Source organism: Pantherophis guttatus, chromosome 16 (assembly GCF_059756535.1).
Source record: "Pantherophis guttatus breed Tessera chromosome 16, ASM5975653v1, whole genome shotgun sequence".
In the NCBI taxonomy this organism is placed as follows: Eukaryota; Metazoa; Chordata; class Lepidosauria; order Squamata; family Colubridae; genus Pantherophis; species Pantherophis guttatus.
Genome location: NC_142078.1, coordinates 220,615 through 247,287, shown reverse-complemented (window position 1 = coordinate 247,287; position 26,673 = coordinate 220,615). Strand labels below are relative to the sequence as shown.

The following is a 26,673-nucleotide window of genomic DNA, read 5'->3' as shown; positions in this document are numbered from 1 at the left end:
TAAACCCTTGGCAGGCTCTCCCTGTGATTCGGGGGTTGATCTTGATCTGGACTCTGAATGTGGGCAGGGAGATCAGGGTTGTCATTGTGTCTGCTTGTTGGTATATGAAACACACAGCATTCATCAGTAGCAAAGGGTGGAAGAAGATTGTGCAGCTCCTCTTCACCACACTAAGGGAATTTGGGGCCAAGTCATTGTGAAACTAGATCCCTGGGCTGCACCTTGGATGAACGTGAGTCTGGCAGGGTTGAATGCTCTCCCCAGTTCCAGCTTCTCAGCTTGGACAACAGGATGAAAAATAGTTGCAGTCTCTAATCTTGCCTCAGTCAGATCATCTGCAAGGGACACACAAACCACTGCTCTTGCCAACTGGGCCTCAGACTTTGCTTCAATTGGCAGCATTTCAAAAGAGTCCTTTGGTTCCTGCTGTGAAGTATTAATCAGAGGGTTGTTTGGGGCTCATTAATACTTCCCCCCTTTTGTTGTTCAGGGTTGCTTTATCAGTTGCTCTGCTGAGAGTCAAACTGTTTGCTTCTGGAGTTATCATCATCATTTAACAACCCCATAACCTCTTGTGGGGTGAAGTCTGGGCAACTGAATGGAACTAGCAGAGCATTTAATGGCCAGATGCCCTTCCAGTCGTCAATGCAGAGTTTTGTTCAGCAGATATATTCTCATTGTGCCCAGAGAGAGAAATACCTGCCTCTACCTAGGATCGAACTCACAGCCTCCTGATTGTGAGGCGAGAGTTCCACCTCTAGGCCATCGCACCACTCTCGTTTGCCTTCTGGAGTGGTCGGGCAGCAATGAATGGCTTGACTGCAGGTCTTGAGCAAATGGCTTGGCAGAGTTCAAAAGAGCCCAAGAACAGTCTTCATTTTAAAGAGAAGGATCTTTACACAGAATCCAGTGCCCGGCCCTTTCACTGCTAAGATAGTTGTGCTACAAAGATCAGCAAGGCTTCTGTGATGCCTAGCAGCCTTTATTCATGAAAAGGTTTAATGAACAGCTTAAGTAGGTCACCAAACATGGCCTTTCCTGGAGCCTTGAGCCTCAGATTTGGGACCCCATGGGGTAATTGGGGAGGCTTCCCCTTGGTGGTGGAAACGTTCCCCCTAGGCCAAGAGATGCAGGGGGGTATTTAAAGCTTATCCAATTTCTCAGTGATGCCAAATAATTCTTGGAAAGTTTAAAGTCATGATTTTAGCTATTAAATTGGCCCTGGCTCATCATCAAGTTGGCATAATTTGGTCTAACAGAAGGCTATTCAGAAATAGATCATTTATTTATAAGATTTTTTAAGGCTGCCCATCTCAACAGCAGCTTTGTTTAAAATCAAAGCTAGAATATATTAAATCAGAAGAAAAGAAAACCAAATGGGGAAAACAAGCACATTGTCAGCTAATCTATATCATTCAGTCCAGAGCCATGGATGCAGAGGTGGGCTCCAGCCGGTTTAGACTGGTTTGGACAAACCTGTTGTTAAATTTTTTGTGCAGTTCGGAGAACCGGCTAATCACACCACTGGCTGGCCCTTCTTATCTCGCCTCGCTGGCTTGGCCGTGGCATAGCAGCTGCTGTTCTCTGGCTCCCTCACTCCCTCGCTCGCTTGCCTTGACCATGTGGCCCCCGCGGCCCAGCCAACTTGCCTGCTTTCACCCCAGCCTCCCACGTGGCCCAGCTACCTGCCTGTCTGGTGACCATTCCTTTGCCTGTTTGCCAGCATGAACGGCCTGTTACAGGGCGATCCTAGGACTCCCTCAGTCTGTTACAGACTGAACAGACTGAAATGCCCTGTATGGGCCCAGGTCAACAGTCCCTGGGCCCGATCTGCCCTCCTCACCCCATTTCCTACTGTACTTACTTTTCGAAGAGCTGCAGAAGAGGTTGAGCCACGTGGCAGAGAAGCCAAAGTCTTTTATTCAGAAGCCCGTGAAGTTGTAAGAACATGAGATGTAAGGAAAACAGCTTTCCCCATCTGAATAAAAGACCTCGGCTTCTCTGCCATGAGGGCCTGCAGGCTTATTTTTTACCCAGTCTGGTCTGGCTTAGTTTGGGCCCAGTCTGCTTGCTGCTGACTGGCTAGTTCAAATGAGCAGCTTCAGGGATTGGGGCGTGGCAGCCAATCAACAATGGCCTTGCAGTTCAGCATAAAGGCCACTGTCCAAGCTTGGGTTTGAAAGGGCAAGGGATCACAGTTCGGATGCCATGGGATGTGGGACTGCCAACTCTTTCTGGTTCCTAGCCCTGTTGTGGAATCGGCCCAGATTCTTGCAAGCAATCACAGAAGGGAATTTTCACACAAAGTGCCTGCAGGTTTGCGAGACCTTTCACAAGACTGCTGAAACATCGGAAGTGAGCTCTTGCCATAGGCGGCCGACTGGATGCGAGCTCTCTTAGGCCAGGGGTGTCAACCTCGATTTCATTGAGGGCCGCATCAGGTTTTTGTTTGACCTTGGGGGGCCAGCTAAACATCACTCATGTCGGGGGGGCCTGTAATGACCCAAGCGCTCTGCCAGCAAAAGCAGGCTCCTGAGCTCCGTTTTCCGTTGTGACGGTCTCCTTGCAGACGGCCTCTGCAAGTGAAAATGGAGCTTGGGAGGGCCACACGTGGCCTTCCCGAGCTTTGTTTTCACTGGCAGAGGAACCATGGCCCGGTCCTTTGCTGTTTCTAGGGCAGCTCCACGGGCCAGATCTGGCCCCCGGGTCTCAAGTTTGACACCCCTGTCATAGGCAGTTGCTGAAATGCAATTTCAGTGATTGGAGGAGCAGTCTGGGGCTGAAGGAGTATGCTGATGGCCACAGGCAACCCCTGCCCCACCCCCGATCCCTCCACCCTGAAGGTCCCTTTGTCATGCTTCTTTCTGCTTTCCTTTCCAGGTGTTGATGGGGAAGAGGTCGGATGACCGCGGGGACTGTGGTCATCACCGGCGGAATATTAGCAACTGTCATATTACTGTGCATTATAGCTGTTCTCTGCTACTGCAGGCTCCAGGTACATTTTGCTTCACAACATGAGTTTTTTAAATTATTTATTATTACACTTCTATGCCTGGGATGGGGAGGAGCTGTTGTGTTACAAGCGTGCTGTTGTTTTTCTTGGGATTTGGGGGATACCTGTTTTTATCTGGCCAGGATTTTGCATGGCCAGAAACCAGACTAGGTTTGTGTAGGAATTCACAGAGAATGGTGTGTGTGTGTGAGAGAGAGAGGGGGGGTGGCTGAGGAATGTGATTTCATACATGTTTATTATATCATAAGTTTTGATTCACCAGTTTGCTCTTTCCCCGTGGAACCGTCTGCACGTGTGCTCTGCCAGAGGAGTGAAGGCTTCCCTTGCCAGCTGCCAAAAAAATCTTGTACAATTGCCAAAAGTTGAGATTTTGATGGTGAGAGTTGCTTTGGAATACTTCTGGCAGTCTAAGGAATGTGAAAATTGGCATCTGCTGCTGCCACTCACAGCCAAGTGACCACATCAGAAAAAAATCAAACCCTTTCTGTGCAGAACATCTCAAGTCACCTCCCTGCTGCCTCTTATTTCATTTCATTTTAGTCAGGTGGGGGAGCTGCCGAAGAACTTGTGCAAGGCAGATTCTTCTCTTCCAGTGACACTTCCAGTGGTCTGTACAAGGGGCTCCCTTTAGAACAGGGCTCTCCAGCTTTGGCAACTTTAAGCCTGGTGGAATTCTGGGAGTTGAAGTCCACCTGGCTTAAAGTTGCCAAAGTTGGAGAGCCCTGCTTTAGAAGACTCTCTGGTGAGCCAGATCAGTTGGGGGAGGTTTCATTTTATCACTAAAATTATGCAGCCACAGAACTGCTTCTCAGAATACTCAAAAGGAAAGTCCCTCTGGTTGGTAGATGCGAAGGGGGAAGGACAATTGCCAAATCCTTGACCTTGGGGGGCAGACTTGGAAATGGAAGACAACTTGGTAGTTGTTCAGACTGCATTTGTACTTAAGGTTTGCAGCTGGGCAAAACAATGGAAACAAATAAAACAGTTCCAGAATAATCTGGAGCTAAGAAGGCCCACTACGTCACCCTCAAAGTGCTTGTTGCATTAACCCAAAGGTGCTTTTTCAGGAGGCAACTGGACTTACTTGTTTTGTTTTTTCTTTTTGAAGATGTTTCGCGTCTCATCCAAGAAGCTTCTTCAGCTCTGACAGGATAGTGGGGAATGGAAGGATTTATATTCTTTACAGACAGCGTATAAAAAGAATATAAATCCTTCCATTATCCTGTCAGAGCTGAAGAAGCTTCTTGGATGAGAAGCGAAATGTCTTCAAAAGAAAAAAAACAAGAAAGTCCAGTTGCCTCCTGAAAAAGCACCTTTGGGATAACCAGAACCTGGAAGACTGGGAATCTCTACAGACTTTTAGCTATACAATTTGGGATAAACATCCTTTTTTTAAAAAAAAATTGATTTATATGCCATCCTTCTCCGGAGACTCAGGGCGGCTTACAATATGTAAGCCTTCATACTTTTTGTATATTTATACAAAGTCAGCTTATTGCCCCCACAAACTGGGTCCTCATTTTACCTACCTTAGAAAGGATGGAAGGCTGAATCAACCTTGAGCCTGGTGAGATTCGAACTTACAGTAATTGCAGACAGCTGGTGTTAATCACAATGCTTTTAGTCTGCTGAGCCACCAGGTGAATGGTGTGGGAGTAGGAATGGATTTCCAGAGAAAAAATGGCAGACTACAGGAACCATTTGCACCACTCAGGTCACCCTGAGGACACAGAGAAACCTCCTAGTGCTTCAAGGACGCTCTAAGGATGCAAAAGACCAGCTATTTGTAAGGAATATAAATCCTTCCATTCTCTACCATCCTGTCAGAGCTGAAGAAGCTTCTTGGATGAGAAGTGAAATGTCTTCAAAAAGAAAAAACAAGAAAGTCCAGTTGCCTCCTGAAAAAGCACCTTTGGGACAACCAATCTCTACAGTATTGTTGGATTAAGGTTCTTCTGCTGGAATCGTGGAACCAGATACTTTCAGATAGAAAGACAAATGAGTTGGAATGATCAGATCCTTGCTCTTCTTTGTGGCCTTTGCAACTCGCATCTGAGGCAGAGCTTTGGAGTTCCTTAGGACAAAGCTGAAGACAACATCATATGGCCCAAAGGTGCGGCTTGTGCCTGCTGAGAAATCTGGATGACTAGGCTTAGGTAAGAGATCAAAAATAGATGCTTCCCAAGCCAATTCTATTTGAGTGAGTCTCACCTTAGCCAAGAGAGCAGAAGGCCCAATGCGATCCCTGGGAAGACCACAGAATGCGGTCAACAATTAATAGCAAATCTCGGAGAAGGACATTGAATAGATCATCCTGTATTACTATAAAAAACAGTCTTTGTGTTGGGCAAAAAGGGCATTTGGCACCCTGCTCAATAATGTAAATAGTTTTGGCCAGTTCAGTCAAGAAGGGAGGGGAGAGGAGGAAGAAAATCTGGCTCTGAAGATGCCATCAGGACCTCTCCCTTTGAGGGATGATAGGCTCAAGATCCAGATGGATCATGACAGACTTCCCCACTGGGCCCTATCTAACAAAATGAAATTCAATGTAGAGAAAAGTAAAGTCTTACACTTAAGCCAAGAAAAACCAAAAGTACCCATATAGATTGGGTGAAACCAGGCTTAATAGCAGGAACTAAGAGGGATCTTGGAGTCTTAGTGGACAACCAATGAAATATGAGCCAACTGTGTGCAGCGGCAGCCAAAAAAGCCAACACAATCCTAAACTGCATTAACAGAGGGATACAATCAAGATCAAGGGAGGTACTACTATCACTCTATAAAGTCTTAGTAAGACCATACCTAGAGTACTGCATCCAGTTTGGTCATCACACTATAAAAAAGAGGTTGAGACTCTAAAGTCAGCACTCTTTCTAGAGTGCAGAGAAGAGCAACCAGGATGATTAGGGGACTGGAGGCTAAAACATACGATGAACGGTTTCAGGAACCGGGCCTGGCTAGTCTAGTGAAGAGAAGGACCAGGGGAGACAGGATAGCATCTTCCAATATTTCAGGGGCTGCCACAGAGAGGAGGAAGGGGGTCAAGCTATTTTCCAAGACACCGGAAGGCCAGACAAGGAATAATGGATGGAAACTGAAGAAGGAGCTATTCAACCTGGAAATAAGGAGAAATTCCCTGACCCTGAGAACAATCAACCCATGGAACAGAAGTTGCCTTCAGAAGTTGTGGGAGCTTCATCACTGGAAGCTTTCAAGAAGAGACTGGATGCCCTCTGTCAGAAATGGTGTAGGGTCTCCTGCTTGGGCAGGGGGCTGGACTAGATGACCTCCCAGGTTCCTTCCAATTCTGTTAATCTGAATCTGAGGGCAGCAAGAACTAAGTGTTGGTGGAGAATATTTGGCTCCCAGACGAGGAGAGGAGAATTCACCTGAACAGAAAGGCCAAGTCGCTCTGGGGAGGCGGCTGTTCTGTCAAACACCCGGGGGAGGGGGAGGAAATGGAAGTGGGGAGCTCCATGTCTATGGCAGCCTTGCCGTGTTCTCCTCCCACAGAGTATCCTCCTTCTCTGGAATGAATCAGATGTTTTAAGTCTGGGAGAGGCCTCTGCATGTCCTGCAGCGCTCCCTTGGCTGCTCAGTATCTGATGCCCCTTGGGCCTTCTCTTCCATGGTGCTTTTTTTTCGCCCTGACTGCCTGAGGCAAGACACACAGCCTCAAACTCATTATGTGCAAGGAACATCCTCCAGCAATGATCACTTAGAAGCCAGCAATCAGAACAATGAGCTCAGTGTGTGGAAATCATGTTGATGCCCAAACCAGCAAGATCTGCCCCATGGTGAGTGGGAGCCTCCAGCAGTCAGGGGACGATCACTCCACCCCAGAGAGATGCTGCTCAAGCTATGCCTGAGCAGACGCTTCAGGAGATTTGATCTTCCAGAGTTCAATTTAAGAATGCCGTGGATCCTGGGAAGTTGGGGTCAGCCATGGTTCCCAAATAGGACATGTTACCCACAGCTGTGTAGAAGCCGGAGAGCCTCCTTCCAGGTGTTTCACTGGGAGTCTTGGATGGCACCAAGGACATGAATAGAATAGAATATAGAATATAGAGCAGGGAATAGGAATAGGGATAAAAGGAATAGAAGAGAAGAGAAGAGAAGAGAAGAGAAGAGAAGAGAAGAGAAGAGAAGAGAAGAGAACAGAACAGAACAGAACAGAACAGAATAGAATAGAATAGAATAGAATAGGAGCTGGAAGGGGCCTAGGAGTTTTTTTAGTCCAGCCCCTTGCTCAAGCAGGAGAACCTATACCATTTCAGACAAGTGGCTGTCCAGGCTCTTCTTAAAAACCTCCAGTGTGGAGTGCCTACGATTTCTGAAGGCAAGCTGTTCCATTGGTTAATTGGCCTCACTGTTAGGAAGTTTCTCCTAATTCCAGATTGCTTCTCTGTTTGATGAGCTTCCATCCATGGTTTCTTGTCCTGCCTTCTGGTGCTTTGGAGAACAAGTTGATTTCCTCTTCTTTGTGGCACCCTCTCAAATACTGGAAGACTGCTTTCATGTCAGTCCAATTCTTCTTTTCTCTAGACTGGCCTGCAGTTGTTCTTCATATGGTTTAGTCTCCAGGCCTTTGAACATCTTAGTTGCTCTTCTCTGAACTTTTTCCAAAGTCTCAACATCTTTTTTGTAGTATGGTGACCAAAATTGGTTGCTGTATTCCAGGTGTGGCCTTACTAGGGTTTTATAAAGCGGTACTAATACTTCACGTGATCTTGATTCTATCAAGATTTCTACAACCCAGGATTGTATTAGCTTTTTTGACTGCTGCTGCACACAGCTGGGTCATATTCAAGTGATCATTGACTAAGACTCCAAAGTCCCTCTCACAGTTACTGTTTTTGAGCCAGGTCTCGCTTATACCTTTAGTTTTTCTTGCCTAAATGTAATACTTCGCTTTTCTCCACATTAAAATTCATTTTGTTGGATAGGGCCCATTGTTCAAGTTTGTCAAGATCTATTTAGATCCTGACTTCTCTTCTGGGGTGTTAGCTATTCCTGCTAGTTTAGTATCAACTGCAAATGTGATGAGTTCACTTTCTATTCCCTCATCTAAGTCATTGAAGAGTACTGGGCCTAAGGCGGAACCTTGTGCTACCCCACTGTTTATTTCTCTCCATGTAGATGTAGATGTAGTACCATTAAGGACTACTTGTTGAGTATGGTTGTCAGCCAGTTACAAATCCATCTGATGGTGATGCTATCTATCCCACTTTTTTCTATCTTACCAAGAAGTAGATTGTGGTCTACTTTATCAAATATCTTGCTGAAGTCTAAGTATATTATGTCCATAGTATTTCGCTGGTCTGCAAATTTAGTCACTATGTTGAAGAATGAAATAAGATTGGTTTGGCATGATCTGTTTTAACAAACACATGCTGGGTACTGTTTATAACTTTATTTCCTTCTAATTGTTCACAGATATGTTTTTTTAGATCTTTTCCAGGATCTTCCCATGTATTGATGTTAGGCTGATTCGTCTGTAGTTTCCTGGGTCTGCTTTTTTCCCTTTCTTGAAGATGGGAACCACATCAGCCCTTTTTCAATCCTCAGGTACTTCCCTGGTGCTCCAGGATTTTTGAAAGATATGGTACACTAGTTCTGAGATAACATCTGTCAGCTCCTTCAGAACTCTGGGATGTAATCTTCAGGTCCCAGTGATTTATATTTGTTGATGTCAGATAGGTGTTCTCTTACCATTTTCTTGCTTATTTTAATTTTTATTTCTAGTTAGTCTTTTACAGGGTTTTGTTTTGTTTTTTGGTACATTGGGCTATAATTTCTTTTTGCGTGAAGACTGATGCAAAGAATGAATTAAACAGCTATTAAATGAATGATTTAAATGAATGCATTTAAATCTGGGATTGGAGCCAGATCAAGCCATATAAGCTGATCTTCACTTCCTTGGGCCATGGCATTTGTTGTTTTATGGCCCAGAATGTTATAGGGTCTCCAGATTGAGCAGGGATTGGGCGAAGACCTTCAAGGTCCCTTCCAACCCTTTTATTCTATGTCAGTCTCACAACCTTCCATGAAGTAGTCTCTGAGCATGGGCAAATTCCAAAGCGGGAAAATCATGAATGAAGCTGCAGGAGACAAAAGATTTGAAAACATTAAGGAAAAAAACAGAAAGCAAATGTTTAGCACTAAAGGAAACCCATTGTGCTGTGCATAATGCAGACGTTTACCAAGGTTTTTTGGGGGGGGAGCAATGGATCAACTGCAGGGAAGTCGAAATATCTGAGGGCAGAAGAACTGGGTGCCCAACAGGAAAGGCAAAACACAAAAAAGCAAATGTTCCAAGTTGGAACATTCCCAGGGAGGATTCTTGGGGTTTGTTTTTTATATTCCTCATTTGCTCATTCATTTCCTATCCTCAAAAGCTAGAAAATTGGCCAAGGCTATATCAAACGACAGTAAAATACCTGGAACATTCTGGGACCGCTAAATTACAGCCTAGGTGTATCCACAGGGCAGGAGCTGATGCATTTGTGTGACGTTTGCATTTATTCATGTACAGATAAACTAAGCAGGTTGAGATTCTCAGGGTTAGGAAACCCACCAGCCGGTTTGTGGAGGGGAGGGGAACACCAGCAACATCACCTGCATTCAAAGAGGGTCCCAGTATGTAGCCCCTCTCAAGATGTACAGGTAGTTGATTGAGCCCAACATTTCTGTTGCTAAATGAGATGGTTTTTAAGTGAGTTTTGCCCCATTTTATTACCTTTCTTGCCACACAACTGTTAAATGAACCTGGCTGCTCACTTTGCTCATCAGAAGGTCACAAAAGGGGATCACATGACCCCAGGACATGGCAACCGTCATAAATTTGAGTCATTTGCCTAGTGCCTGAATTTTGATCATGTGACCCGGGGGATGCTGCAACAGTCGTAAGTGTGAAAAGCGGTCATCAGTTACATTTTTTTTAGTGCCATTGTATCTTTGAATGGTCTCTGTTGTAAGTTAAGGACTACTTGGCTCTCCAATCTGGGCTGCAGTGGTTGGATGACCTCAGGGGGCCTGTTTTCCACTGTGGGCCACCAGCTCATTGACCCAGGCCAGCCGGAGCTCATAGGGAAGAAGAGGCTGGAGCAGAAGCCAGCCGGGCAGACGGTGCTCACCCAAGACTCTGGGGGAGCCCAAGGCAACTGTGCCAGAGAGCCAGGGAGCCCCGTTCCTGTCAACAAAAGCTTTGGGGCTTTTACGGGAGACCTGAGCCTCATTGAGAGGCTGACCTGTTGGGTTGAAACGAGGGCCACAATAGCAATAGCAGTAGCACTTAGACTTATATTTACAGCCCTCTAAGCGGTTTACAGAATCGGCATATTTTCCCCAACAATCTGGGTCCTCATTTTACCCACCTCGGAAGGATGGAAGGTTGAGTCTGGTGAGACTCGAACTGTCAAACTGGCAGTCAGCAGAAGTAGCCTGCAGTACTGCACTCTAACCAATGTGCCACCATGGCTCATAACAAGATGATGTTCAGTTGAAAAAAAATGTAAAAAAACTTGCTTGTTTAATTACTAAAAACAATTAGATGGAAAGCTGGCTGAGTAACAGTAAATAATGGAAGAATGTGGTTAATTGACAGCATAATCCCATAAAAAATTCCTAAAAACTCATGGTAGACTGACTGAATTAGCCTATTTTGTGGTTTTTGCAAAACATAAAATCTTTGTGCTTCAAATAATGGCTCCTAACAACATTTAAACTAACTCTGCTTTAGCACGTTGCATAAATGCAGCCTTCAACTGTCTCCTAATTAAGAATTCTAAGATTGCAGCTTTGATTGATTTTAACTTGATCCTAGAATCTGATGGGATCTAATGTAAGAATTCACTACTACATCAACCTTCCGGCCGAAGGGAGTCTGTTTCCCAAGAGACCTGTTTCATTGCCATTGGCTGATATTTTTGGCAAGAAAAGCTGCTCCCACAGCTATGACCCCCAGCTGCCATTGTGCCTCCTCCTGATTCCCAGGGTAATAAAAGGCCTCAGGACACTTGAAAAGACTGCAGGGGGATCTTCCCTCCACTGCTGGCTGCAGAGGAGAAGGCCCAGGAAGAGGAGAAAGGGAAGGGAAGGGAAGATGCTAGAAATGAATACCTTGACTTGAACACTGGGTCCTCTCCAACAAATGCAATTGAGTGGTGAGAGAAATAAGGTCCTCACTTAGGCAGTGAAAATCAAATGCAGGGCACAGAATAGGCAGTACCAGACTCAACAGTAGTAACTGAGAGGGAGATCTAGGAGTCTAGTGGACAATCATTTAAATATAAGCCAGCTGTACTGACCCAGCTTCCAAACACGACAAACCCTCTGTAGTTAAATCAATGATTCCTTTATTAGGAGCACCAGCAGGCATGGCAAAACGTCTCTCTCTCTCTCTGTCTCTGTCTCTGTCTCTCTCTCTCTCTCTCTCTCTCTCTCTCTCTCTCTCTCTCTCATAGCAGGCTAACAAGTCTGTCCGGCAGGGAGATGAATAGTTGTCTGCCACACCTATTCATCTCTACCCCCTGCCTTTTATCCCCAGAGCTAGGGTGGGGCTTCCCTAGCAGCGGTGGCTCTTCCTTCCCAAGGATCGGCCCATAGATTTCCACTACTTTCCTCTCCTCTGCCTTCTGTGCATCCGCGTGTCAGGCACTGGACCCAGCTGTTCCTCCTCTTCCTCATCCTCCAGACCTGGGGGCTATTGACTCTCCATCTGAGGGCTGACGGATGTCCCAGGCTCCGCCTCTGTCTCTCTGACAGCTTCATTTCCACTTCCCCCTTGGAGCTCTCAGGTTGCCTTGATGCTGGCCCTGACTCCCATGCTGCCTCTTCATCTGATTGGGCTGCTGGAGGGGCCAGTGGCCGACAGGCCACAACACCAGCAGTGTGTTGCAGCTGCCCAAAAAGCCAACCCAATCCTAAACTTCATTAATAGAGGGATAGTATCAAGATCATGTGAAGTGTTAGTACTGCTTTATGCTGTACCGGTCAGGCCAAACCTGGAATACTACATCCAGTTTTGGTCATCATGATAGAAAAAATATGTTGAGACTCTAGAAAGGGTGCAGAGAAGAGTAGCCAAGATGATAAAGGCTAAAATGAATGATGAGGTTTGCCTAGTCTAACAAAGAAAAGGACTAGAGGCGACATGATAACAGACTTCCAACACAGAGGGACAGTTGCAGGAAAGAGGGAGTCGATTTATTGCCCAAAACACCAGAGGGCAGGACAAGAAGCAACAAGGAAAATTTTCCTATCAGTGAGTAAAAATTAATCAGTGGAACAGCTTGTCTCCTGGAGTTGTGGGTGCTGCCTTGCTGGAGGCTTTCAAGGAAAGATTGGACAACTATTTGTCCAGGATGCAATAAGGACAAAAGGGCAGACTGGGAATATAAGTTAAAATAGGCAAGAGAAAATAATAAGAGAACTCTACTCTAGATGAGTTCAAATAACTAGGTCCTTAGGGATTACATCCCAGAGCTGGCAGATGTGATCTTAGAACCATTGAACCATATCTTCCCAAAGATTCTGGAACACCAGGGAACTACCAGAGCACTGGAAAAGAGCTGATGTGGTTTCCATCTTCAAAAAAGGGAAAACAGCAGATCCAAGAAACTACAGATCAATCAGCCTGACATTAATATCTGGGAAGATCTTGGAAAATATTTTTTTTTAAAAACCTAGATCTGCAAACACCTAGAGGCAAGCAAGGTTATAACCAGAAGCCAACATGGGTTTGTCAAAAACGATGCCAAGCAAATCTTATTTCATTTTTTGACAAAGTGTATAGTAGACATAGTATACTTGGACTTCAATAAGGCATTTGACCAAGTAGGCCACAGCACTACTTCTTGGTAAACTAGAAAAATGTGGGATAGACAGCATCATCACCATTATTGTATTTGTAACTGGTTGACAAACTGCATTTCACTGTGTACAACCTTAATGGAACTACATCTTCATGGAGGGAAGTAAGCAATGGGGTACCCCAAGGCTCTGTTTTAGGCCCAGTACTCTTCAATACTTCATCAAAGATTTAGAAGGAGAATGCATAAAATGTGAAGACAACACCAAGTTGGCAGGAATCGCCAACACCCCAGGAGATAGGCTCAAGATACAGAAGGATCTCAAGAGACTTGAACTTTGGACCCTATCTAATAAAGAGAGAATGTAGAGAAAAGTAAGGTTTTACGCTTAGGCAAGAAAAACCAAATGTACATGAAACCTGGCTCAATAATAGTAACTGTGAGAGAGATCTTGGAGTCCTAGTGGACAATCATTTAAATATGAGCCAGCAGTGTGCTGCAGCTGCCAAAAAAGCCTATAGAATCAAGGTCACATGAAGTGTTAGTACTGCTTTGTAAGGCCTTGGTAAGACCACACTTGGAATTCTGCATCCAGTTTTGGTCAGCACAAAAAAGATATAGAGACTCTGGAAAGAAAACAAAGAACAGCAACAAATATGATTAGGGGGCTGGAGGCTAAAACACATGAAGAATGGTTGCAGGAATTGGGTGCATCTAGTCTAGTGAAAAGGAGATCTTGGATAGCAGTGTTCCAATATTTGAGGGGCTGCCACAAAGAAGATGAGGTCAACCTATTCTCCAAAGCACAAGAAGGCAATACATGAAGCAATGGCTGGAAACCAATCAAGGAGAGAAGCAACCTAGAACTAAGGAGAAATTTCATGACAAAACAATTAAGGGCTTGCCTCCAGAAGTTTTGGGTGCTTCATCATGGAAGATGCACGTGCATGCCCGAACCCCAAAATACAATGTGCACACGGGCCCTGCACATGCGCCCCGCCTTCACGGGCCCCCTGCATGTGCTTTGCCCTGCCGTGCGTGTGCAGCAGAGACCCAAAGACCAGCTGGCTGCTGGGAGGTACGGTGGCATGCGTGGCAGAGCTGAACTGGGGCGGCAGCTCACATGCCCACAGAGAGGGTGCTGTGTGACACTTCTGGCACGTGTGCTATAGGTTCACCATCACAGGTATATGGTTTCCTGCTTGAGCAGGGGGCTGGACTAGAAGACCTCCAAGGTCCCTTCCAGTCCCATGATTCTGTGGTCCTATGATCCCCTGCCATTGGCAGGGCTGGTGTGCCAATGGCATAAGGGATAATCATGTCCCTCATTGATGAAAGGAGGGGCTCCCGGCCAGACCTGGCTGGACTTCCCAAGAACTGGGAAGGGGCTTTGGACACAGTCTCAGTCTGGAGGTTGTTCAGCGCGCGTTGCTGTTGCGAACCAGTAGTAAAGGTAAGTGGAATCCACCCCTGGCTCCCCTTTATGTGCTCCTCTCCAATGCTCTCAACTGCCCTGAGATGGCCAACAGATTCCAGCTGGAAAACCAAAGGGGAGAGAGCGAGGGAGGGAGACAGATAGAGATAAATAAAAAGCTCTGTCTCTACTGGCTGCACAGTGTGGGGCCTCACGTTGCTCTGATCTGGATCTGAAATGCCTCCAAGAGCCGACAAGGACCCCAAAGGGAGAAGCCTCCGTACAGGAATGGGCACCTAATGGGCATGATTGAAACCTGGTGGGATGGAAGTTGAAAGTGGTCTACAGTGCGTGTGAAAGGAAGGCCTGGCTGAGGAAGAAGGTGGCATGGAGGCTGCAGGCAAGAGTTGTAGCCGAGAGAGGACCTTTAGGGCCTTGGCCTTGAGAGAATCTTAAGGAGGCTGCCAGGCCTGGGAAAAGAGGAGGGGGCCACTGCAGACCAGACCCTGAGCACTCTTCTGGGGTGTGTTATTAAGCAGGCAATTGGTGAGCAGTTATTTATTTGATTTATTTTTTACATTTTTGAACCAACCATCTCCCTCAGATTTAGAAAGCGTCACACTGCACGGCTTAGTATAAAGAGAGAGTGGTGTTGATTCCTGGCCCTGGCATAATTTGAAATTATACTGTTATATAAAAGTTCTGGGAGCTTCCTCACAAGGGGCTTTCAAGAAGAGACTGGACTGCCATCTGTCAGAAATGGTGTAGGGTCTCCTGCTTGGGCAGGGGGGTTGGGCTAGATGACCTACAAGGTCCCTTCCAACTCTCTTAATTTAATCTACATGTGGAAGGACCTGCCTTGGAGGAGTGAGGAAACAGGCTCTTTGAAGCAGAACTTGGGCCTGTCTTTTCTTTTCTTTTCTTTTCTTTTCTTTTCTTTTCTTTTCTTTTTTTCTTTTCTTTTCTTTTCTTTTCTTTTTTGTAATTTTTTTTTATTTTTTCCAACATAAACATAAAAAAGAAAAATTTTCTCAAGAACGAAGTCTTGGTCCGGTCACAAATGGGTATACTAGTTTAACAAATAAAAACAAATAATTTTAACCTAAATTCCAGCATCTTAATTTAAATCTTTCTATTATCTCATCATATATCTTAATCTACTACTACTAAATCTACTAAAGTAAAACTCATTTTTATATTCAATTATAAATTCAATTATAAATCAAAATTCAATACCGCTCTAATTTTTTTTCCATTGCTCCTTTTAACATCAACATTAAACACAAAAACAGCCTAATCTATTAATCTATATATATACCTCACAATTTTATCACCACGAATCTTAATTTCCAACTCAATTTTTATTTCAATCTATTAATCAAAATTTCTTTCTATTTTTCTCGCTTTCTAGACCCAATTCATCTTATTTTGATCTTAAACTTTTACACAGACATCTCAAAATTTTCCATTTCATTTTAATTATCGCCCAACATTTTCTTTTTCACCCCTTATTAATAATTATTCTTCAATGTATTCTCCTCATTTTCCTCCATCACTCCCCCTATTGTTTGGCTGATTTCCAGCATAACATATTTTGGCTGAGTTTTCAGCATATTCTCCTCCATAACTCCAACTATTATTTGGCTGATTTCCAGCATTTTCTCTTATTTTGGCTAATTTCCAGCATGCTTTATTTTGGCTGATTTCCAGTATTCTCCTCCATAGCTCCACCTATTATTTGGCTGATTTCCAGCAGTACTTATTTTAGCTGAGTTTTCAGCATATTCTCCTCCATAACTCCAACTATTTATTTGGCTGATTTCCAGCATGCTCTGTTTTGGATTGCTGATTAACAGCATTCTCCTCCATAACTCCCACCTATTATTTGGCTGATTTCCAGCATTACATTATTTTGGCTGAATTTTCAGTTTATTCTCCTCCTTAACTCCAACTACTATTCTGCTAATTTATTTTAAAAATTTCTTTTTCAATATGTTTTCTGTTGATCCACTGTTTCCAACTATATTCTTCTAGGGTGTATCCCCATCTATTCCTTGATATTAATCATTTCAAATTCAATCTCAATTATGACTTCCCTCTGTGTAATCATTAACAACTAATCATGATTATCATCCACCACTTTGTTATCAAATTAAAACTAAAACATGTTACATCAAATTATGCTTTTATGAAAATATCACTTTTAGTCACCTTAACTTCCCACTTCTATTTTAATTATTTTTTATTTTTTATTTTCTATCTTTATTTTACCATAAGCACTTCTTGTTTTTATTTAAAGCTCACTTAAACTTTGAACCATTTAAACAATTAAACATTCAAACATTGCTATCTGATTTATCTATTTTGCTTCTTCATTTCCTTATCTGTCCATAAGCATTTCAATTCAAAGTCAATACTTCCACACTTAGAACTCTCCGTACCATCAGTACGCTGACGACACCCAGCTGTACATCTCCACCTCGAACCACCCCAACGATGCCCTTGAAGTGATGTCCCAGTGCCTGGAGGCCGTACGGATCTGGATGGGGAGGAACAGGTTCAGGCTCAACCCATCCAAGACTGAGTGGCTGTGGTTTCCGACGTCCCGATATACTCAGCTGGTGCCATCGCTGACTATTGGGGGCGAATCATTGGCCCCCACGGAAAGGGCTCGCAACTTGGGCGTCCTCCTGGATTCACGGCTGTCTTTAGAAGAGCACTTGACGGCCGTGACCGGGAGGATTTTTCATCAGGTCCGCCTGATCTGCCAGTTGCGTCCCTTTCTAGATCGGGACACAGTCACTCATGCCTTCGTCACCTCTCGTCTGGACTATTGTAACACTCTCTACATGGGGCTCCCCTTGAGGTGCACTTGGAGGCTCCAACTGGCGCAGAGTGCGGCCGCGCGGATGGTTATGGGAGCAACATGGAGCTCCCATGTAACACCTCTCCTGCGCGAGCTGCACTGGCTTCCGGTGGTCTTCCGAGTGCGCTTCAAGGTTCTGGTTATCACTTTTAAAACGCTCCATGGCTTAGGACCTGGTTATCTACGGGACCGCCTGCTACCACCAATAGCCTCCCACCGGCCAGTACGCTCCCATAGAGAGGGGCTCCCCAGGGTGCCATCGGCCAAACAATGTCGACTGGCGGCCCCTAGGGGGAGAGCCTTCTCTGTGGGGGCACCTATGATCTGGAACGAGCTCCCCCCGGAGATACGGAGGATCCCGGATCTGCTCACCTTCCGTCGCGCGCTTAAAACTTTTTTATTTCATCAAGCTGGCCTGGCCTAAATCTTCTCCCCTTTTAAATATAAATTTTAAATACAAATTTTAATCTGTTTTAAATTATGGGGTATTTTAAATTCAGCCAAATTATTTAATTTGTTTTTAATCTTTTAAATTTTTGTACTTCTGTGTTTTATCTTGTGGCTGTTCACCGCCCTGAGTCCTTCAGGAGAAGGGCGGTATAGAAATTTAATAAAATAAAATAAAATAAAATAAAATATTGTATTATAAAATCTGTTTCCAGTAAAATCCATCAGCTTCTCCACTTCCGTTCCTGCACCAGACCTTTTGTTGCTGCGCCAATTAGTTAAAAGTTTATTAGTCATTGTGTTTCCTCTTTCTTTATAAAGCCATTAGAAGACAGAATAGGAATCTCCAAAGTTCAAAAAACCTTACTTTTCAAAGTAATCCACAATAGGATTCTTTTCAAATAGGTTCTTTTCAGGAAAAAACAAGTTTCCGCAATCAACACTTTCACTTGGTCACAGCTTCAATTGCCATTTTGAAACATTTATGTAGCAGTCCGTTTAATCTCTTTGTCTGGCTTTTAAAGATGGCAAATCCTTAATTATCGCTTTTCTCTTTTCCAAAAGTCAAATCCATTTCAGTTTTAACAGGAAAATTCGAATATCCAGCTCTATTTAGTTAATAAGCAATTCATTCCAATCAATCAATATTAAAGTAAGATTCTTAAAGGGTCTTTAACTCCTTTCCTTATTTTACAAGATCTTCAAGCCCCTCGGATCTTCAGCCACTAGGTAAGGCTGGGGGTCTTATTTGTAAATATCCTTATTCATATGTTGTTTCTCTCCTGGGTTGGTGTCACTCACCTGGCTCTGAAGCACATTGTCCTTTCTTCCTTCCTCCTGCGCGTTGCTTGTCCCGATTTGTCGTGGTCTCGAGGCAGCCAGCATGGCTGCCGTCCCCCACTGCTGACTTAGAGGGTTGCCTCCGGCCTCCGAGGAACTTGCCTGTTCCTCTTGGCTGCTTCCTCTTTCTCCCCTGTTCCTTCAGGACAGGGTAGGTCCGCAGACCTGTCAGTGGTGGTTTGCCAGTTGGGATCTTTGTGGGGCTCTTCAGAGCCCCGCTATTTCCCCGACTGCATCCCCGTGACGCCAAACCAGAAGTCGGGCACATCTTTTCTTGATGAGGTTGGAGGATCATTTGTGCCACAGGATCCTCCATCAAACAGCAGGAAAAAGGAGTAGATGTCCCCTTTTGCAATTGCCCCCCCACCTTGCCTAAAGTCCCCGTTTCTCTGGCTCCTGCTGCACTGCGCAAGGGAGAAGCTGTCCTGTGTTCAGCCCTGGGATGAGTCAGAGAGACCTTCTCTTTCGCTGACTTAGAAGGTGGCTGAAAAAAACCTATCTATCTAGGGCTTTTGGCACTCTGAATTTTAACTGTCCTGCTGGGGTCCTAACAGAGATCTAAACTTCCTTTCCTTCTGATTAGCTTGATGGCTTCTCATTTTCAGTTCAGAGTTTTCTGCAGCCACTTTATTTTTGAAGATACTGTCCCTTTTTCTTCTTCTTACTAGAACCTTGCAATTCCACGTTTAGTCTGCTCTTTTCAAAAAAGGCTCTTAATATTTAATTAGTTGGGAGCAGATCATTTGTTCTCTGTTTTCTAATGTGCTGTGATTCTTTAAAGTGTCTCTGTCATGGTGTCAACATTGTGTGAGAGTGACAATGATTGTGGATTCCTACAAACCAAGCCAGAGTCTGCTTATCCAAGTTGAGCACGCCAAGTTCACACACGGTAGAAACCGTGGTTGGCAAATACCAGTAGCCGAGTTGCCTGTTGCAGCAAGCCCAATCCAAACTGGCTGCCTTCACCGTGTTTGAACCAGCTCCCTGGGAAGGGGTTTCTTGTGAAGGTTGTAGAGAAGCACCTCTTGGCCTGGGGAAGGAGTGGCGGCCCATGCAAATTGTTTCTCTCTTCCAGTATTATTGTTGCAAGAAGGATGAGTCGGAAGAGGACGGCGACGAGCCCGACTTCCCTGTGGATTCACACATTCCCCCCCTGCACTGCAACCGTAACGTGGCTCTGACCAACGGCCCTTCCTTGTACCGCTCCCCCTACAAGAAGCCCTCCCAGTCCCGGACTGGCTGCCCGAGCTGCTCCCAGTATGAGCCTCCAACGTTCTTCCTGCAGGAGCCCGAAGAGGAAGTCCGCAACGGGGGTGACCTGGTCAACTACAAGGCCATCAGCCAAGAAGACCTGGAGTTACCCATCGGCCTGAGCGGTGGTCTCCAGGCCCTCAACCCCAACCGGCTCTCCGCCATGCGCGAAGCCTTCTCCCGCAGCCGCAGCATCAGCACGGATGTCTGACCGGTCTGGCCAAAGAGGCCCCGTCCCCCCCTCGGCTCGCAGGCTTGGCTAAAGGCTGAAGGTAACTTCTGCTTCCCAGCCTCTTCCTCTCTCGTCTTGTATGAATGGGGCCAGGAGCACGGCTGTCTTGGTAGAGATAATCCATTTTCTAACCCCGGTCAAAGGAGCTCTTCCTTTCTTCCTGTAGGTGAGGTTTTTGATACAGGACATCCTTTTGTATGAATATGCAAACTGGTTTGCCACTCTTCAGCCTGCACAAAGTGTGGCCTCTGCTTTCCCCAATGGGTGGGGGTGGGGAAGGAGGCTGGAACTGAGCCAGGGCCAGATGTTTTTGCAAATTGTTTAATGCGAATCCAACTATTTTCCCCTCTTCCCTGCAGTGTCCCCGCCATACATTCAGTCTACTCTATGAAAGCCTTGCACCTGCCCACCCCCTCGAGGGAGGCCCTCCCTTTCCCCTGGTTGCTTTCAAAGAGCTGTTTTGAATGACAGAAGAAACATGCCAGGAATGTGGCCAGGACCCTGTCCACTATGTCCAGCTTAGATCTCAGCTTTAGTTTGGTCCTGGCCTGTTTTTTGTTGCTCAGTAAGGGTGGAGGGCTGCCAAGGACCATGAAGATGTTTGGTTGGCAGGGGGGGGGCAGGACTTTACCATGTTTGATCAGTGGTGTTGCCTGCTGTAGGACTTCCTCTATCGCACCTGCAATGAAACTCATCAGTGGTTTTGCCAGCCAAACCAGAGGTGACTCTGCTGTGCTCTGGGCCTCTTGTTCTTTGTCCCCTGTCCCAGCTTCCCCTCTGAGTGTCCAGGAGGCAGACGCAGAGGGACGGTGGGCACAAGGCACTTCTGCGGGCACAGGGGCATTCCTTTTCTTTGGGACAGAAAGGCTGCAGCTTGGAGCTCCTGGCAATAAGATTTAGTGCAGCGATATTGGCAGCCTGTTAGAGAAGGCAGCTTCCCTCAACCTGCCTCCAGGAAAGTGGGGGTCTGGCTAGATGGGACATCAGCAGGGAGATGAGACTTAAAAGACAGCAGGACAGACTGCCTTCGGAGGCCACCTGAGATAAAGAAGGCTAGTCCACACCACTCCTCCACCAGGCCTTTGGGTCTGGAGGCAGCAGTGGGATGGAGACTGCCCCACAGTGCCCAGAGGAAAATGGTTCCCCTGTGGGATCTGACCATGTGCTCAGGTAGCTTGTAAAACTGGCACTCACAAGTTAGGTGCTGGGGATGATGGGAAGAACCCCAGGCTGGGCAGTTTGAGTTCAACCTATTCAACCTCCTCTGGAGCGGGCACAGGGCATGAGAGCCCAAGAGGCAAAGGGCCATCTGACAAGGAGCAGAAACGGGTGCCAGTTCAGAGACAAGTCAATAGTGTCACTGATCCAGGTGGGCTTTTTCCATTTAATTTGAAATTAATGTTCATGTCTTGCTTTGGCTGCATCCAATAAAATGCATTCATGTTGGTCTTCGGTGATCTGTAACTAGTTGCTGCTTCCAAAAAACTATTTTGTATAATTCTTAAAATTCGTATTGGTTTCAGTGGCACTCTTAAAAAGGCTACAGTTTGTTGCTTATAAGTATGGCTATTTATTTTTCCCCTTTATATATCTTTGAAATAAATTCAAACTATTTCGTGAATTTTCATTTACCTTTACTTGTGATAAACATGTATAGGACTTCTGGATTCCGAAAATAAAATAAAAAAACCTTACCTTGACTTGTTATCAAATGAAGTGTTTTTTTACGGTATTTAAGAAAATTATTTAACACCTTTAAGAAAAGTGGGGAGGAGAATGCTCCATCTGTTTTATGGCCCACAAGCATGCGAGGGGACAAAAGGGGAAGCCCTTTTAAAATGGGAATTTAAGAAATGGGGACACCAATTTCTCCTCTTAAAATTTCTGCCTCTCCCCCAACCCTGGCCCTCCCACCCTCTTTGGAATGTGGCGTTGAGATGCCACACTTGCGTTGTCTTAATGCCTTATTTTACTGCACCAAGTCAATGCCTTTTTTTCTTTTTTCCTTGCTTTCCCCCACTATCCACTATGTATTCTTCTTGTATGACATATTATAAATTAATAAAACTATGGAAAATAAAAAGGAAAAAAATAATGTAAAAAAGAGACGCTACATCTGCTGAGCGTGGAGCCCCTTCATGTAGTATCTCCTCCAGACGGCTTCCTTCTCTTCCTTTTGAATTGAATTGAATACTCTATTTGGCCAAGTGTGATTACACACACAAGCTTTCAGTGTGCATGCAAAACTACATAAAGATACCAATAAGAGGGGGTAGTAAAGAAGGCAACAACAACAACAATAATAATAATAATTAATAATAATAATACAAAAAAAGAAGGTACTTGGTTGATACCTAGGACGCTGGCAGCAACCTGTATCAACCATTAGCACCAGTCAATGGTATTTGTGATGCATTTTTGAATGTTCAGTTGACTGAGTTTCATGTTTAATGAATAAATCAATAATAATAATAATAAGTTTCCCCGAAAATAAGCCCTCCCCGAAGGCCAGGGTTCAAAAAAATATAAGACAGGGTCATATAAGACGGTAATAATAATATGGAACATAAAGTGGAAAAAGTTGTTGAAACCGAGATGGTGAAGATCTTGTGGGATTTTTGAATACAGACAGATTGTCATTTGGAACACAACACGCCAGATATCACAGTTGTCAAGGGCCGAATACAATTTATTGATATCGCTGTACCCGGAAACACTAGAGTTGAAGAAAAAGAATTTCAGCCATTAGCACCAGTCAATGGTATTTGTGACACATTTTTAAATGCCTAGTTGACTGAGTTTCATGTTTAATGAATAAAAGGAATAATAATAAATAACATTAAGATTTGCCTATCCCAGGTAAGGATTCTATAGGTAGACAAAAATGCCAAACCCAGTCTGAACACTGCGATGATCAATAATAATAATCTATATAAATAAAAATGTAAATGTCCGTTTGTACATAACCGCACATCTCCGAAAGTTCTTCACCAATTGCTTTCAAATTTTGACACAACGTTGCATTCTACTACGGGTGTGTTTTTATATACCTATATTATATACATGTCACACCTGTGACAGGTAAAAACATGAAAAACATTGAAAGACATTGACAAACATTGAAAAACAGCGCCATCTGCTGGATGTAAAACCAACATGGCAGCCTCCCGGCCCTGATTACGGTCAACAGATTTCTGCTCCTTATATTTAGACTCTCCATATTGCTTCCAAGAAACTGCGCATTTGGAAGGCAGAGACGCCCGAGGGCCATATCCTGCCACCAGGCTCGGCAGGTAGGCAGCTGGCTCCCCGCCGGGAAGCCCTCGCAGCCGGCGCTTCCAGGGCTGCCCAAGCCTGGCTCTGACCTCCCCCTCCCCTGACCGCCCCGTGAACTATCCTCACCCGCCGCTGCTGCCCATCCCCCTCGCCAGCCGCTCTCGGGGCTTCCTCCAAAGAACACCTGGCAATGAGGCTGCCTGGGTCCGCCGAGCGGGAACCCTCCGTCCCTCGCCAGGCCCGAATCGCGCCTGGCCCAGCGCTACCACGGGCCCCGAGGTCAGAAAGACCAGCCACTAACCGGCGCTATGCGAATCCAGTCGGTGAGCAGGAGATGGAGGCAAGTGAGCCTCGGGGTCACCTTTGACCAGTGCCGCCTTGCATTCCCAGGTGAGTACTCTGGCAGTTCACGGAGCCTACACGAAAATTTCAGCCTCTGGCAGAAAAGGGGCTCTGGGGAGGCTTCGGGGGCCGGAAACGGGCAGGAGGGAGGATGACCGGCCCTCCTTCGTTTCGCCTGGAAGAACTGCGCAGCAGGGGTCCAGTGGAGTGTGTGTGGCTCCTGGCTTTGCCACTTTCTTTCTTCAGGCGGGAAGCCCCAAACCAGCCTCGAACCCCCACCGCACCCTCTCCCTCCCTCCCCTTCCCTTCCCTGCTATGCGTCTCCCCGTTGAGCCCCCAGAGAACATCTGTGTAGGGAGGACGGAGTTTCTTCTGTGGTGCGGAGAGCTGTGAAGGCCTGGCCTGAAAAGGTAAGGGTGATGGCGGGGGATGCAGAAGAGGCCAGGCCAGAGACAGAGATAAACAGAGAGATAGGGAGAGAGAGAGACATAGAGAAATACAGAGAGACGGGGGGGGGGGGAGAGAGTGACACATACAGAGATACAGAGAGAGAGGGGGAGAAGGGGGAGAAAGAGACATAGAGATACAGAGGGGGGGAGAGACACACATAGAGAGATACAGAGAGGGTGGGAGCGAGAGAGACAGATACGGGGGGAGAGAGAGACAGATACAGAAAAAGGGAGAGAGACAGAGAGACGGGGGAAAGAGACATAGAGAGATAGAGATGGGGGGGGAGAGAGAGAGATACAGAGTGGGGAGAGATAGATAGAGAGAGGGAGAGAGACAGATACAGAGGGAGGAGAGAGACAGATACGGGGGGAGAGAGACATAGATGCAGAGAGAGAGACAGATACAGAGGGGGAGAGAGAGACAGATACAGAAAAAGGGAGAGAGACACAGAGATACAGGGGGGAAAGAGAGACAGAGAGATAGAGATGGGGGAGAGAGAGAGATACAGAGTGGGGAGAGACAGAGATACAGAGAGAGAGGGAGAGAGACAGATACAGAGGGGGGAGAGAGACAGAGAGATACGGGGGGGAGAGAGACATAGATGCAGAGAGAGAGGCACAGATACAGAGGGGGAGAGAGAGAGACAGAGTTACTGAGGGAGAGTGGGAGAGAGACACAGAGAGAGATACAGAGGGGGGGGAGAGAGAGACATAGAGAGATACAAAGAGAGGGGGAAACAGAGGGAGGATTTTGTGGTTCCCATAGTTTTTTAGCAACTGGTTCTCTGCCCTAATCACTAGCTGGGTAGGCGTGGCTTGGGGGCTGTCATGTGACTGATGAAAGTGAGTGATGTCGAGTTGGCCACACCCACCAAATGTTCGTGGAGAGTTTGGAACTTCAGCCTCGCTCTTTTAGCCCAGTGGAAGCACCAGACTGGGCCACAGCAACGTGTGGCCGGGTACAGCTAGTAATAATAATTATAATAATAACATAATGTGTAAATATACATAGAGATTAGACAGCACTATAAGAATTAGATGTTCATCAGAGTGGTGTCATAAGAGAAAACACCATCCCTGTGTCTAGTTGTTTTGGCATGCAGTGCCTTAGAGCACCATCCCAAAGGGAGAAGTTGAAATAGTTTATATTCAGGATATGTGGGGTCTGTAGATATTTTCTCAGCCCTCTTTTTGACCAGTGCAGTATACAGGTCCTCAATGGAAGGCAGGTTGGTTGCAATTGTTTTTTCTGCAGTCCTAACTATCCATTGGAGTCTATATCTGTCCTGTTTGGTTGCTGTATTAAACCAGTTCTAGAAATACAAATGAGACTCAACAATTCCTCTGTAGAGCTGGGTCAACAGCTCCTGGGGCTGTCTGAACTTCCTGAGTTGACGCAGGAAGAACATTCCTTGTGTCTTTTTAATGATGGTTCTAATGTTAGGTGTCCATTTCCAGCCCTGGGAGATTATAGAACCTAAAAACTTGAAGGACTCTACTGCTGATACTGTGCTGTCGAATATAATCAGAGGTGGTAGAATAGTTTCCATTTGCCAAAACAAATGGAAAAAAACTTACAGTGATTGAGCTGTCACCATAAATATCAGAAACCTTATTTAAAGTACACTTACAGTACCATTCAACAGTAAAAAGGATAAAGTTTATTATTTTGTAAACAAATACATTAAAAAACAGTCCAGGGCCCTTTTGAGTTATAAAGTGCAGCTATGTTTTACTTATCCTATACAATATGCTGGCATTATGTATTTAAGAGTTCAATTACAAAATAAAACATTTCTGCCAGATGTGCACTTACATGTTATATTTAGTGGACTTTACTATCTGCCCTTCGTTAATTTATATTTACTACTGAGTGAGAATAAAGACAAAGTGCCCAAGCCTGACATGACAGGGCTCTTCTGCTTTTAGTGATTTGATTGCCATTTTAGTATCTAAAGCTGATGCAAATGTCATTCCCACCAATTCCCACCAAAATGGATGCGAGTCCTGAAATATTTTTCATTGCAACACGTGGGGCAATTATTAACTGCAGAGGTTCAGCATACCTTTTATTTGGTTTTGTGTCTCACTTAAAGCCCCGCCCCAAGCCTTGTGGGGACCATGGGACAGACTCTTAAGGCAGAGAGGTGGAAGGAAAGAGCCAAGGCGGAGGGGGGGCATTCTGACTTGAGCCCAGTCCTGCAACAGGCGACGTGCCAGTAACAGGAAAGCAAAGCCAGCCTGGCAAGCTCTAAACAGATGCAGAGGAGGCAGACGTGAGGGACGACAGGGAGAAGCAGCTAGACGGTCATGGACAAAATCACTCGCGGGAGGAGAGTCATGTACAGGTAGATCAAAGGTTTGCTCAGTGAATTAAAAGAAAAATCCAGAATTCTGCAGGCGACGTTGGTGGTCAAGTGGGAGTCCCCTTCATGGCTGGAGGAAAAGAGAAGCGAGAACCACAAGGTGATGCCTGATGGCGCTAAGCTCTGGTTGCTCCTCCTCATACATGGGACGCCGTTGCTCCCCTTTAGGAATGGGGTACGCGGCAGGATCGGCAGCAGGCCTTGCTGTAGTACCAGTGGCCACAGAGGTTCACCTTAATCGCCAGAGCGCAGTTGGTCCCCGCCTGGTCCTGGCAACTGTCGTCTGTGGGAGGGCCACAAGGTCAGGGAGGTCATCTGAGGCAAGAGGGAGAGCCACGTTGGGCCCCAGTGCCTGCCTCCACCTT

The 26,673-nt window shown here is 45.6% G+C and overlaps 2 protein-coding genes across 8 annotated transcripts in view; one reads left to right on the top strand and one right to left on the bottom strand.

The window, feature by feature from the left end:
* FAM163B (family with sequence similarity 163 member B) overlaps positions 1 to 21,575 on the top strand; it is a 50,961-nt gene extending 29,386 nt beyond the window's left edge. Inside the window, exons 2-3 of the mRNA XM_034427201.3 lie at positions 2,881 to 2,995; positions 19,468 to 21,575. Coding sequence (XP_034283092.1) covers positions 2,903 to 2,995; positions 19,468 to 19,854 — 480 coding nt within the window. The 5' untranslated portion in view covers positions 2,881 to 2,902 and the 3' untranslated portion in view covers positions 19,855 to 21,575. The remainder of the gene's footprint in view (positions 1 to 2,880; positions 2,996 to 19,467) is intronic.
* Positions 21,576 to 25,583: 4,008 nt separating this feature from the next.
* ADAMTSL2 (ADAMTS like 2) overlaps positions 25,584 to 26,673 on the bottom strand; it is a 178,887-nt gene continuing 177,797 nt past the window's right edge. For 5 of the 7 annotated variants that reach the window (XM_087879686.1, XM_087879687.1, XM_087879691.1 and 2 more), the window contains one exon: positions 25,584 to 26,591. In XM_087879686.1, the coding sequence (XP_087735812.1) occupies positions 26,473 to 26,591 (119 nt within the window). In that variant the 3' untranslated portion in view covers positions 25,584 to 26,472. Of the gene's footprint in view, positions 26,624 to 26,673 lie in introns of all 7 variants that reach the window. The other 2 variants (XM_087879692.1, XM_087879690.1) reach the window with 2 other exon arrangements.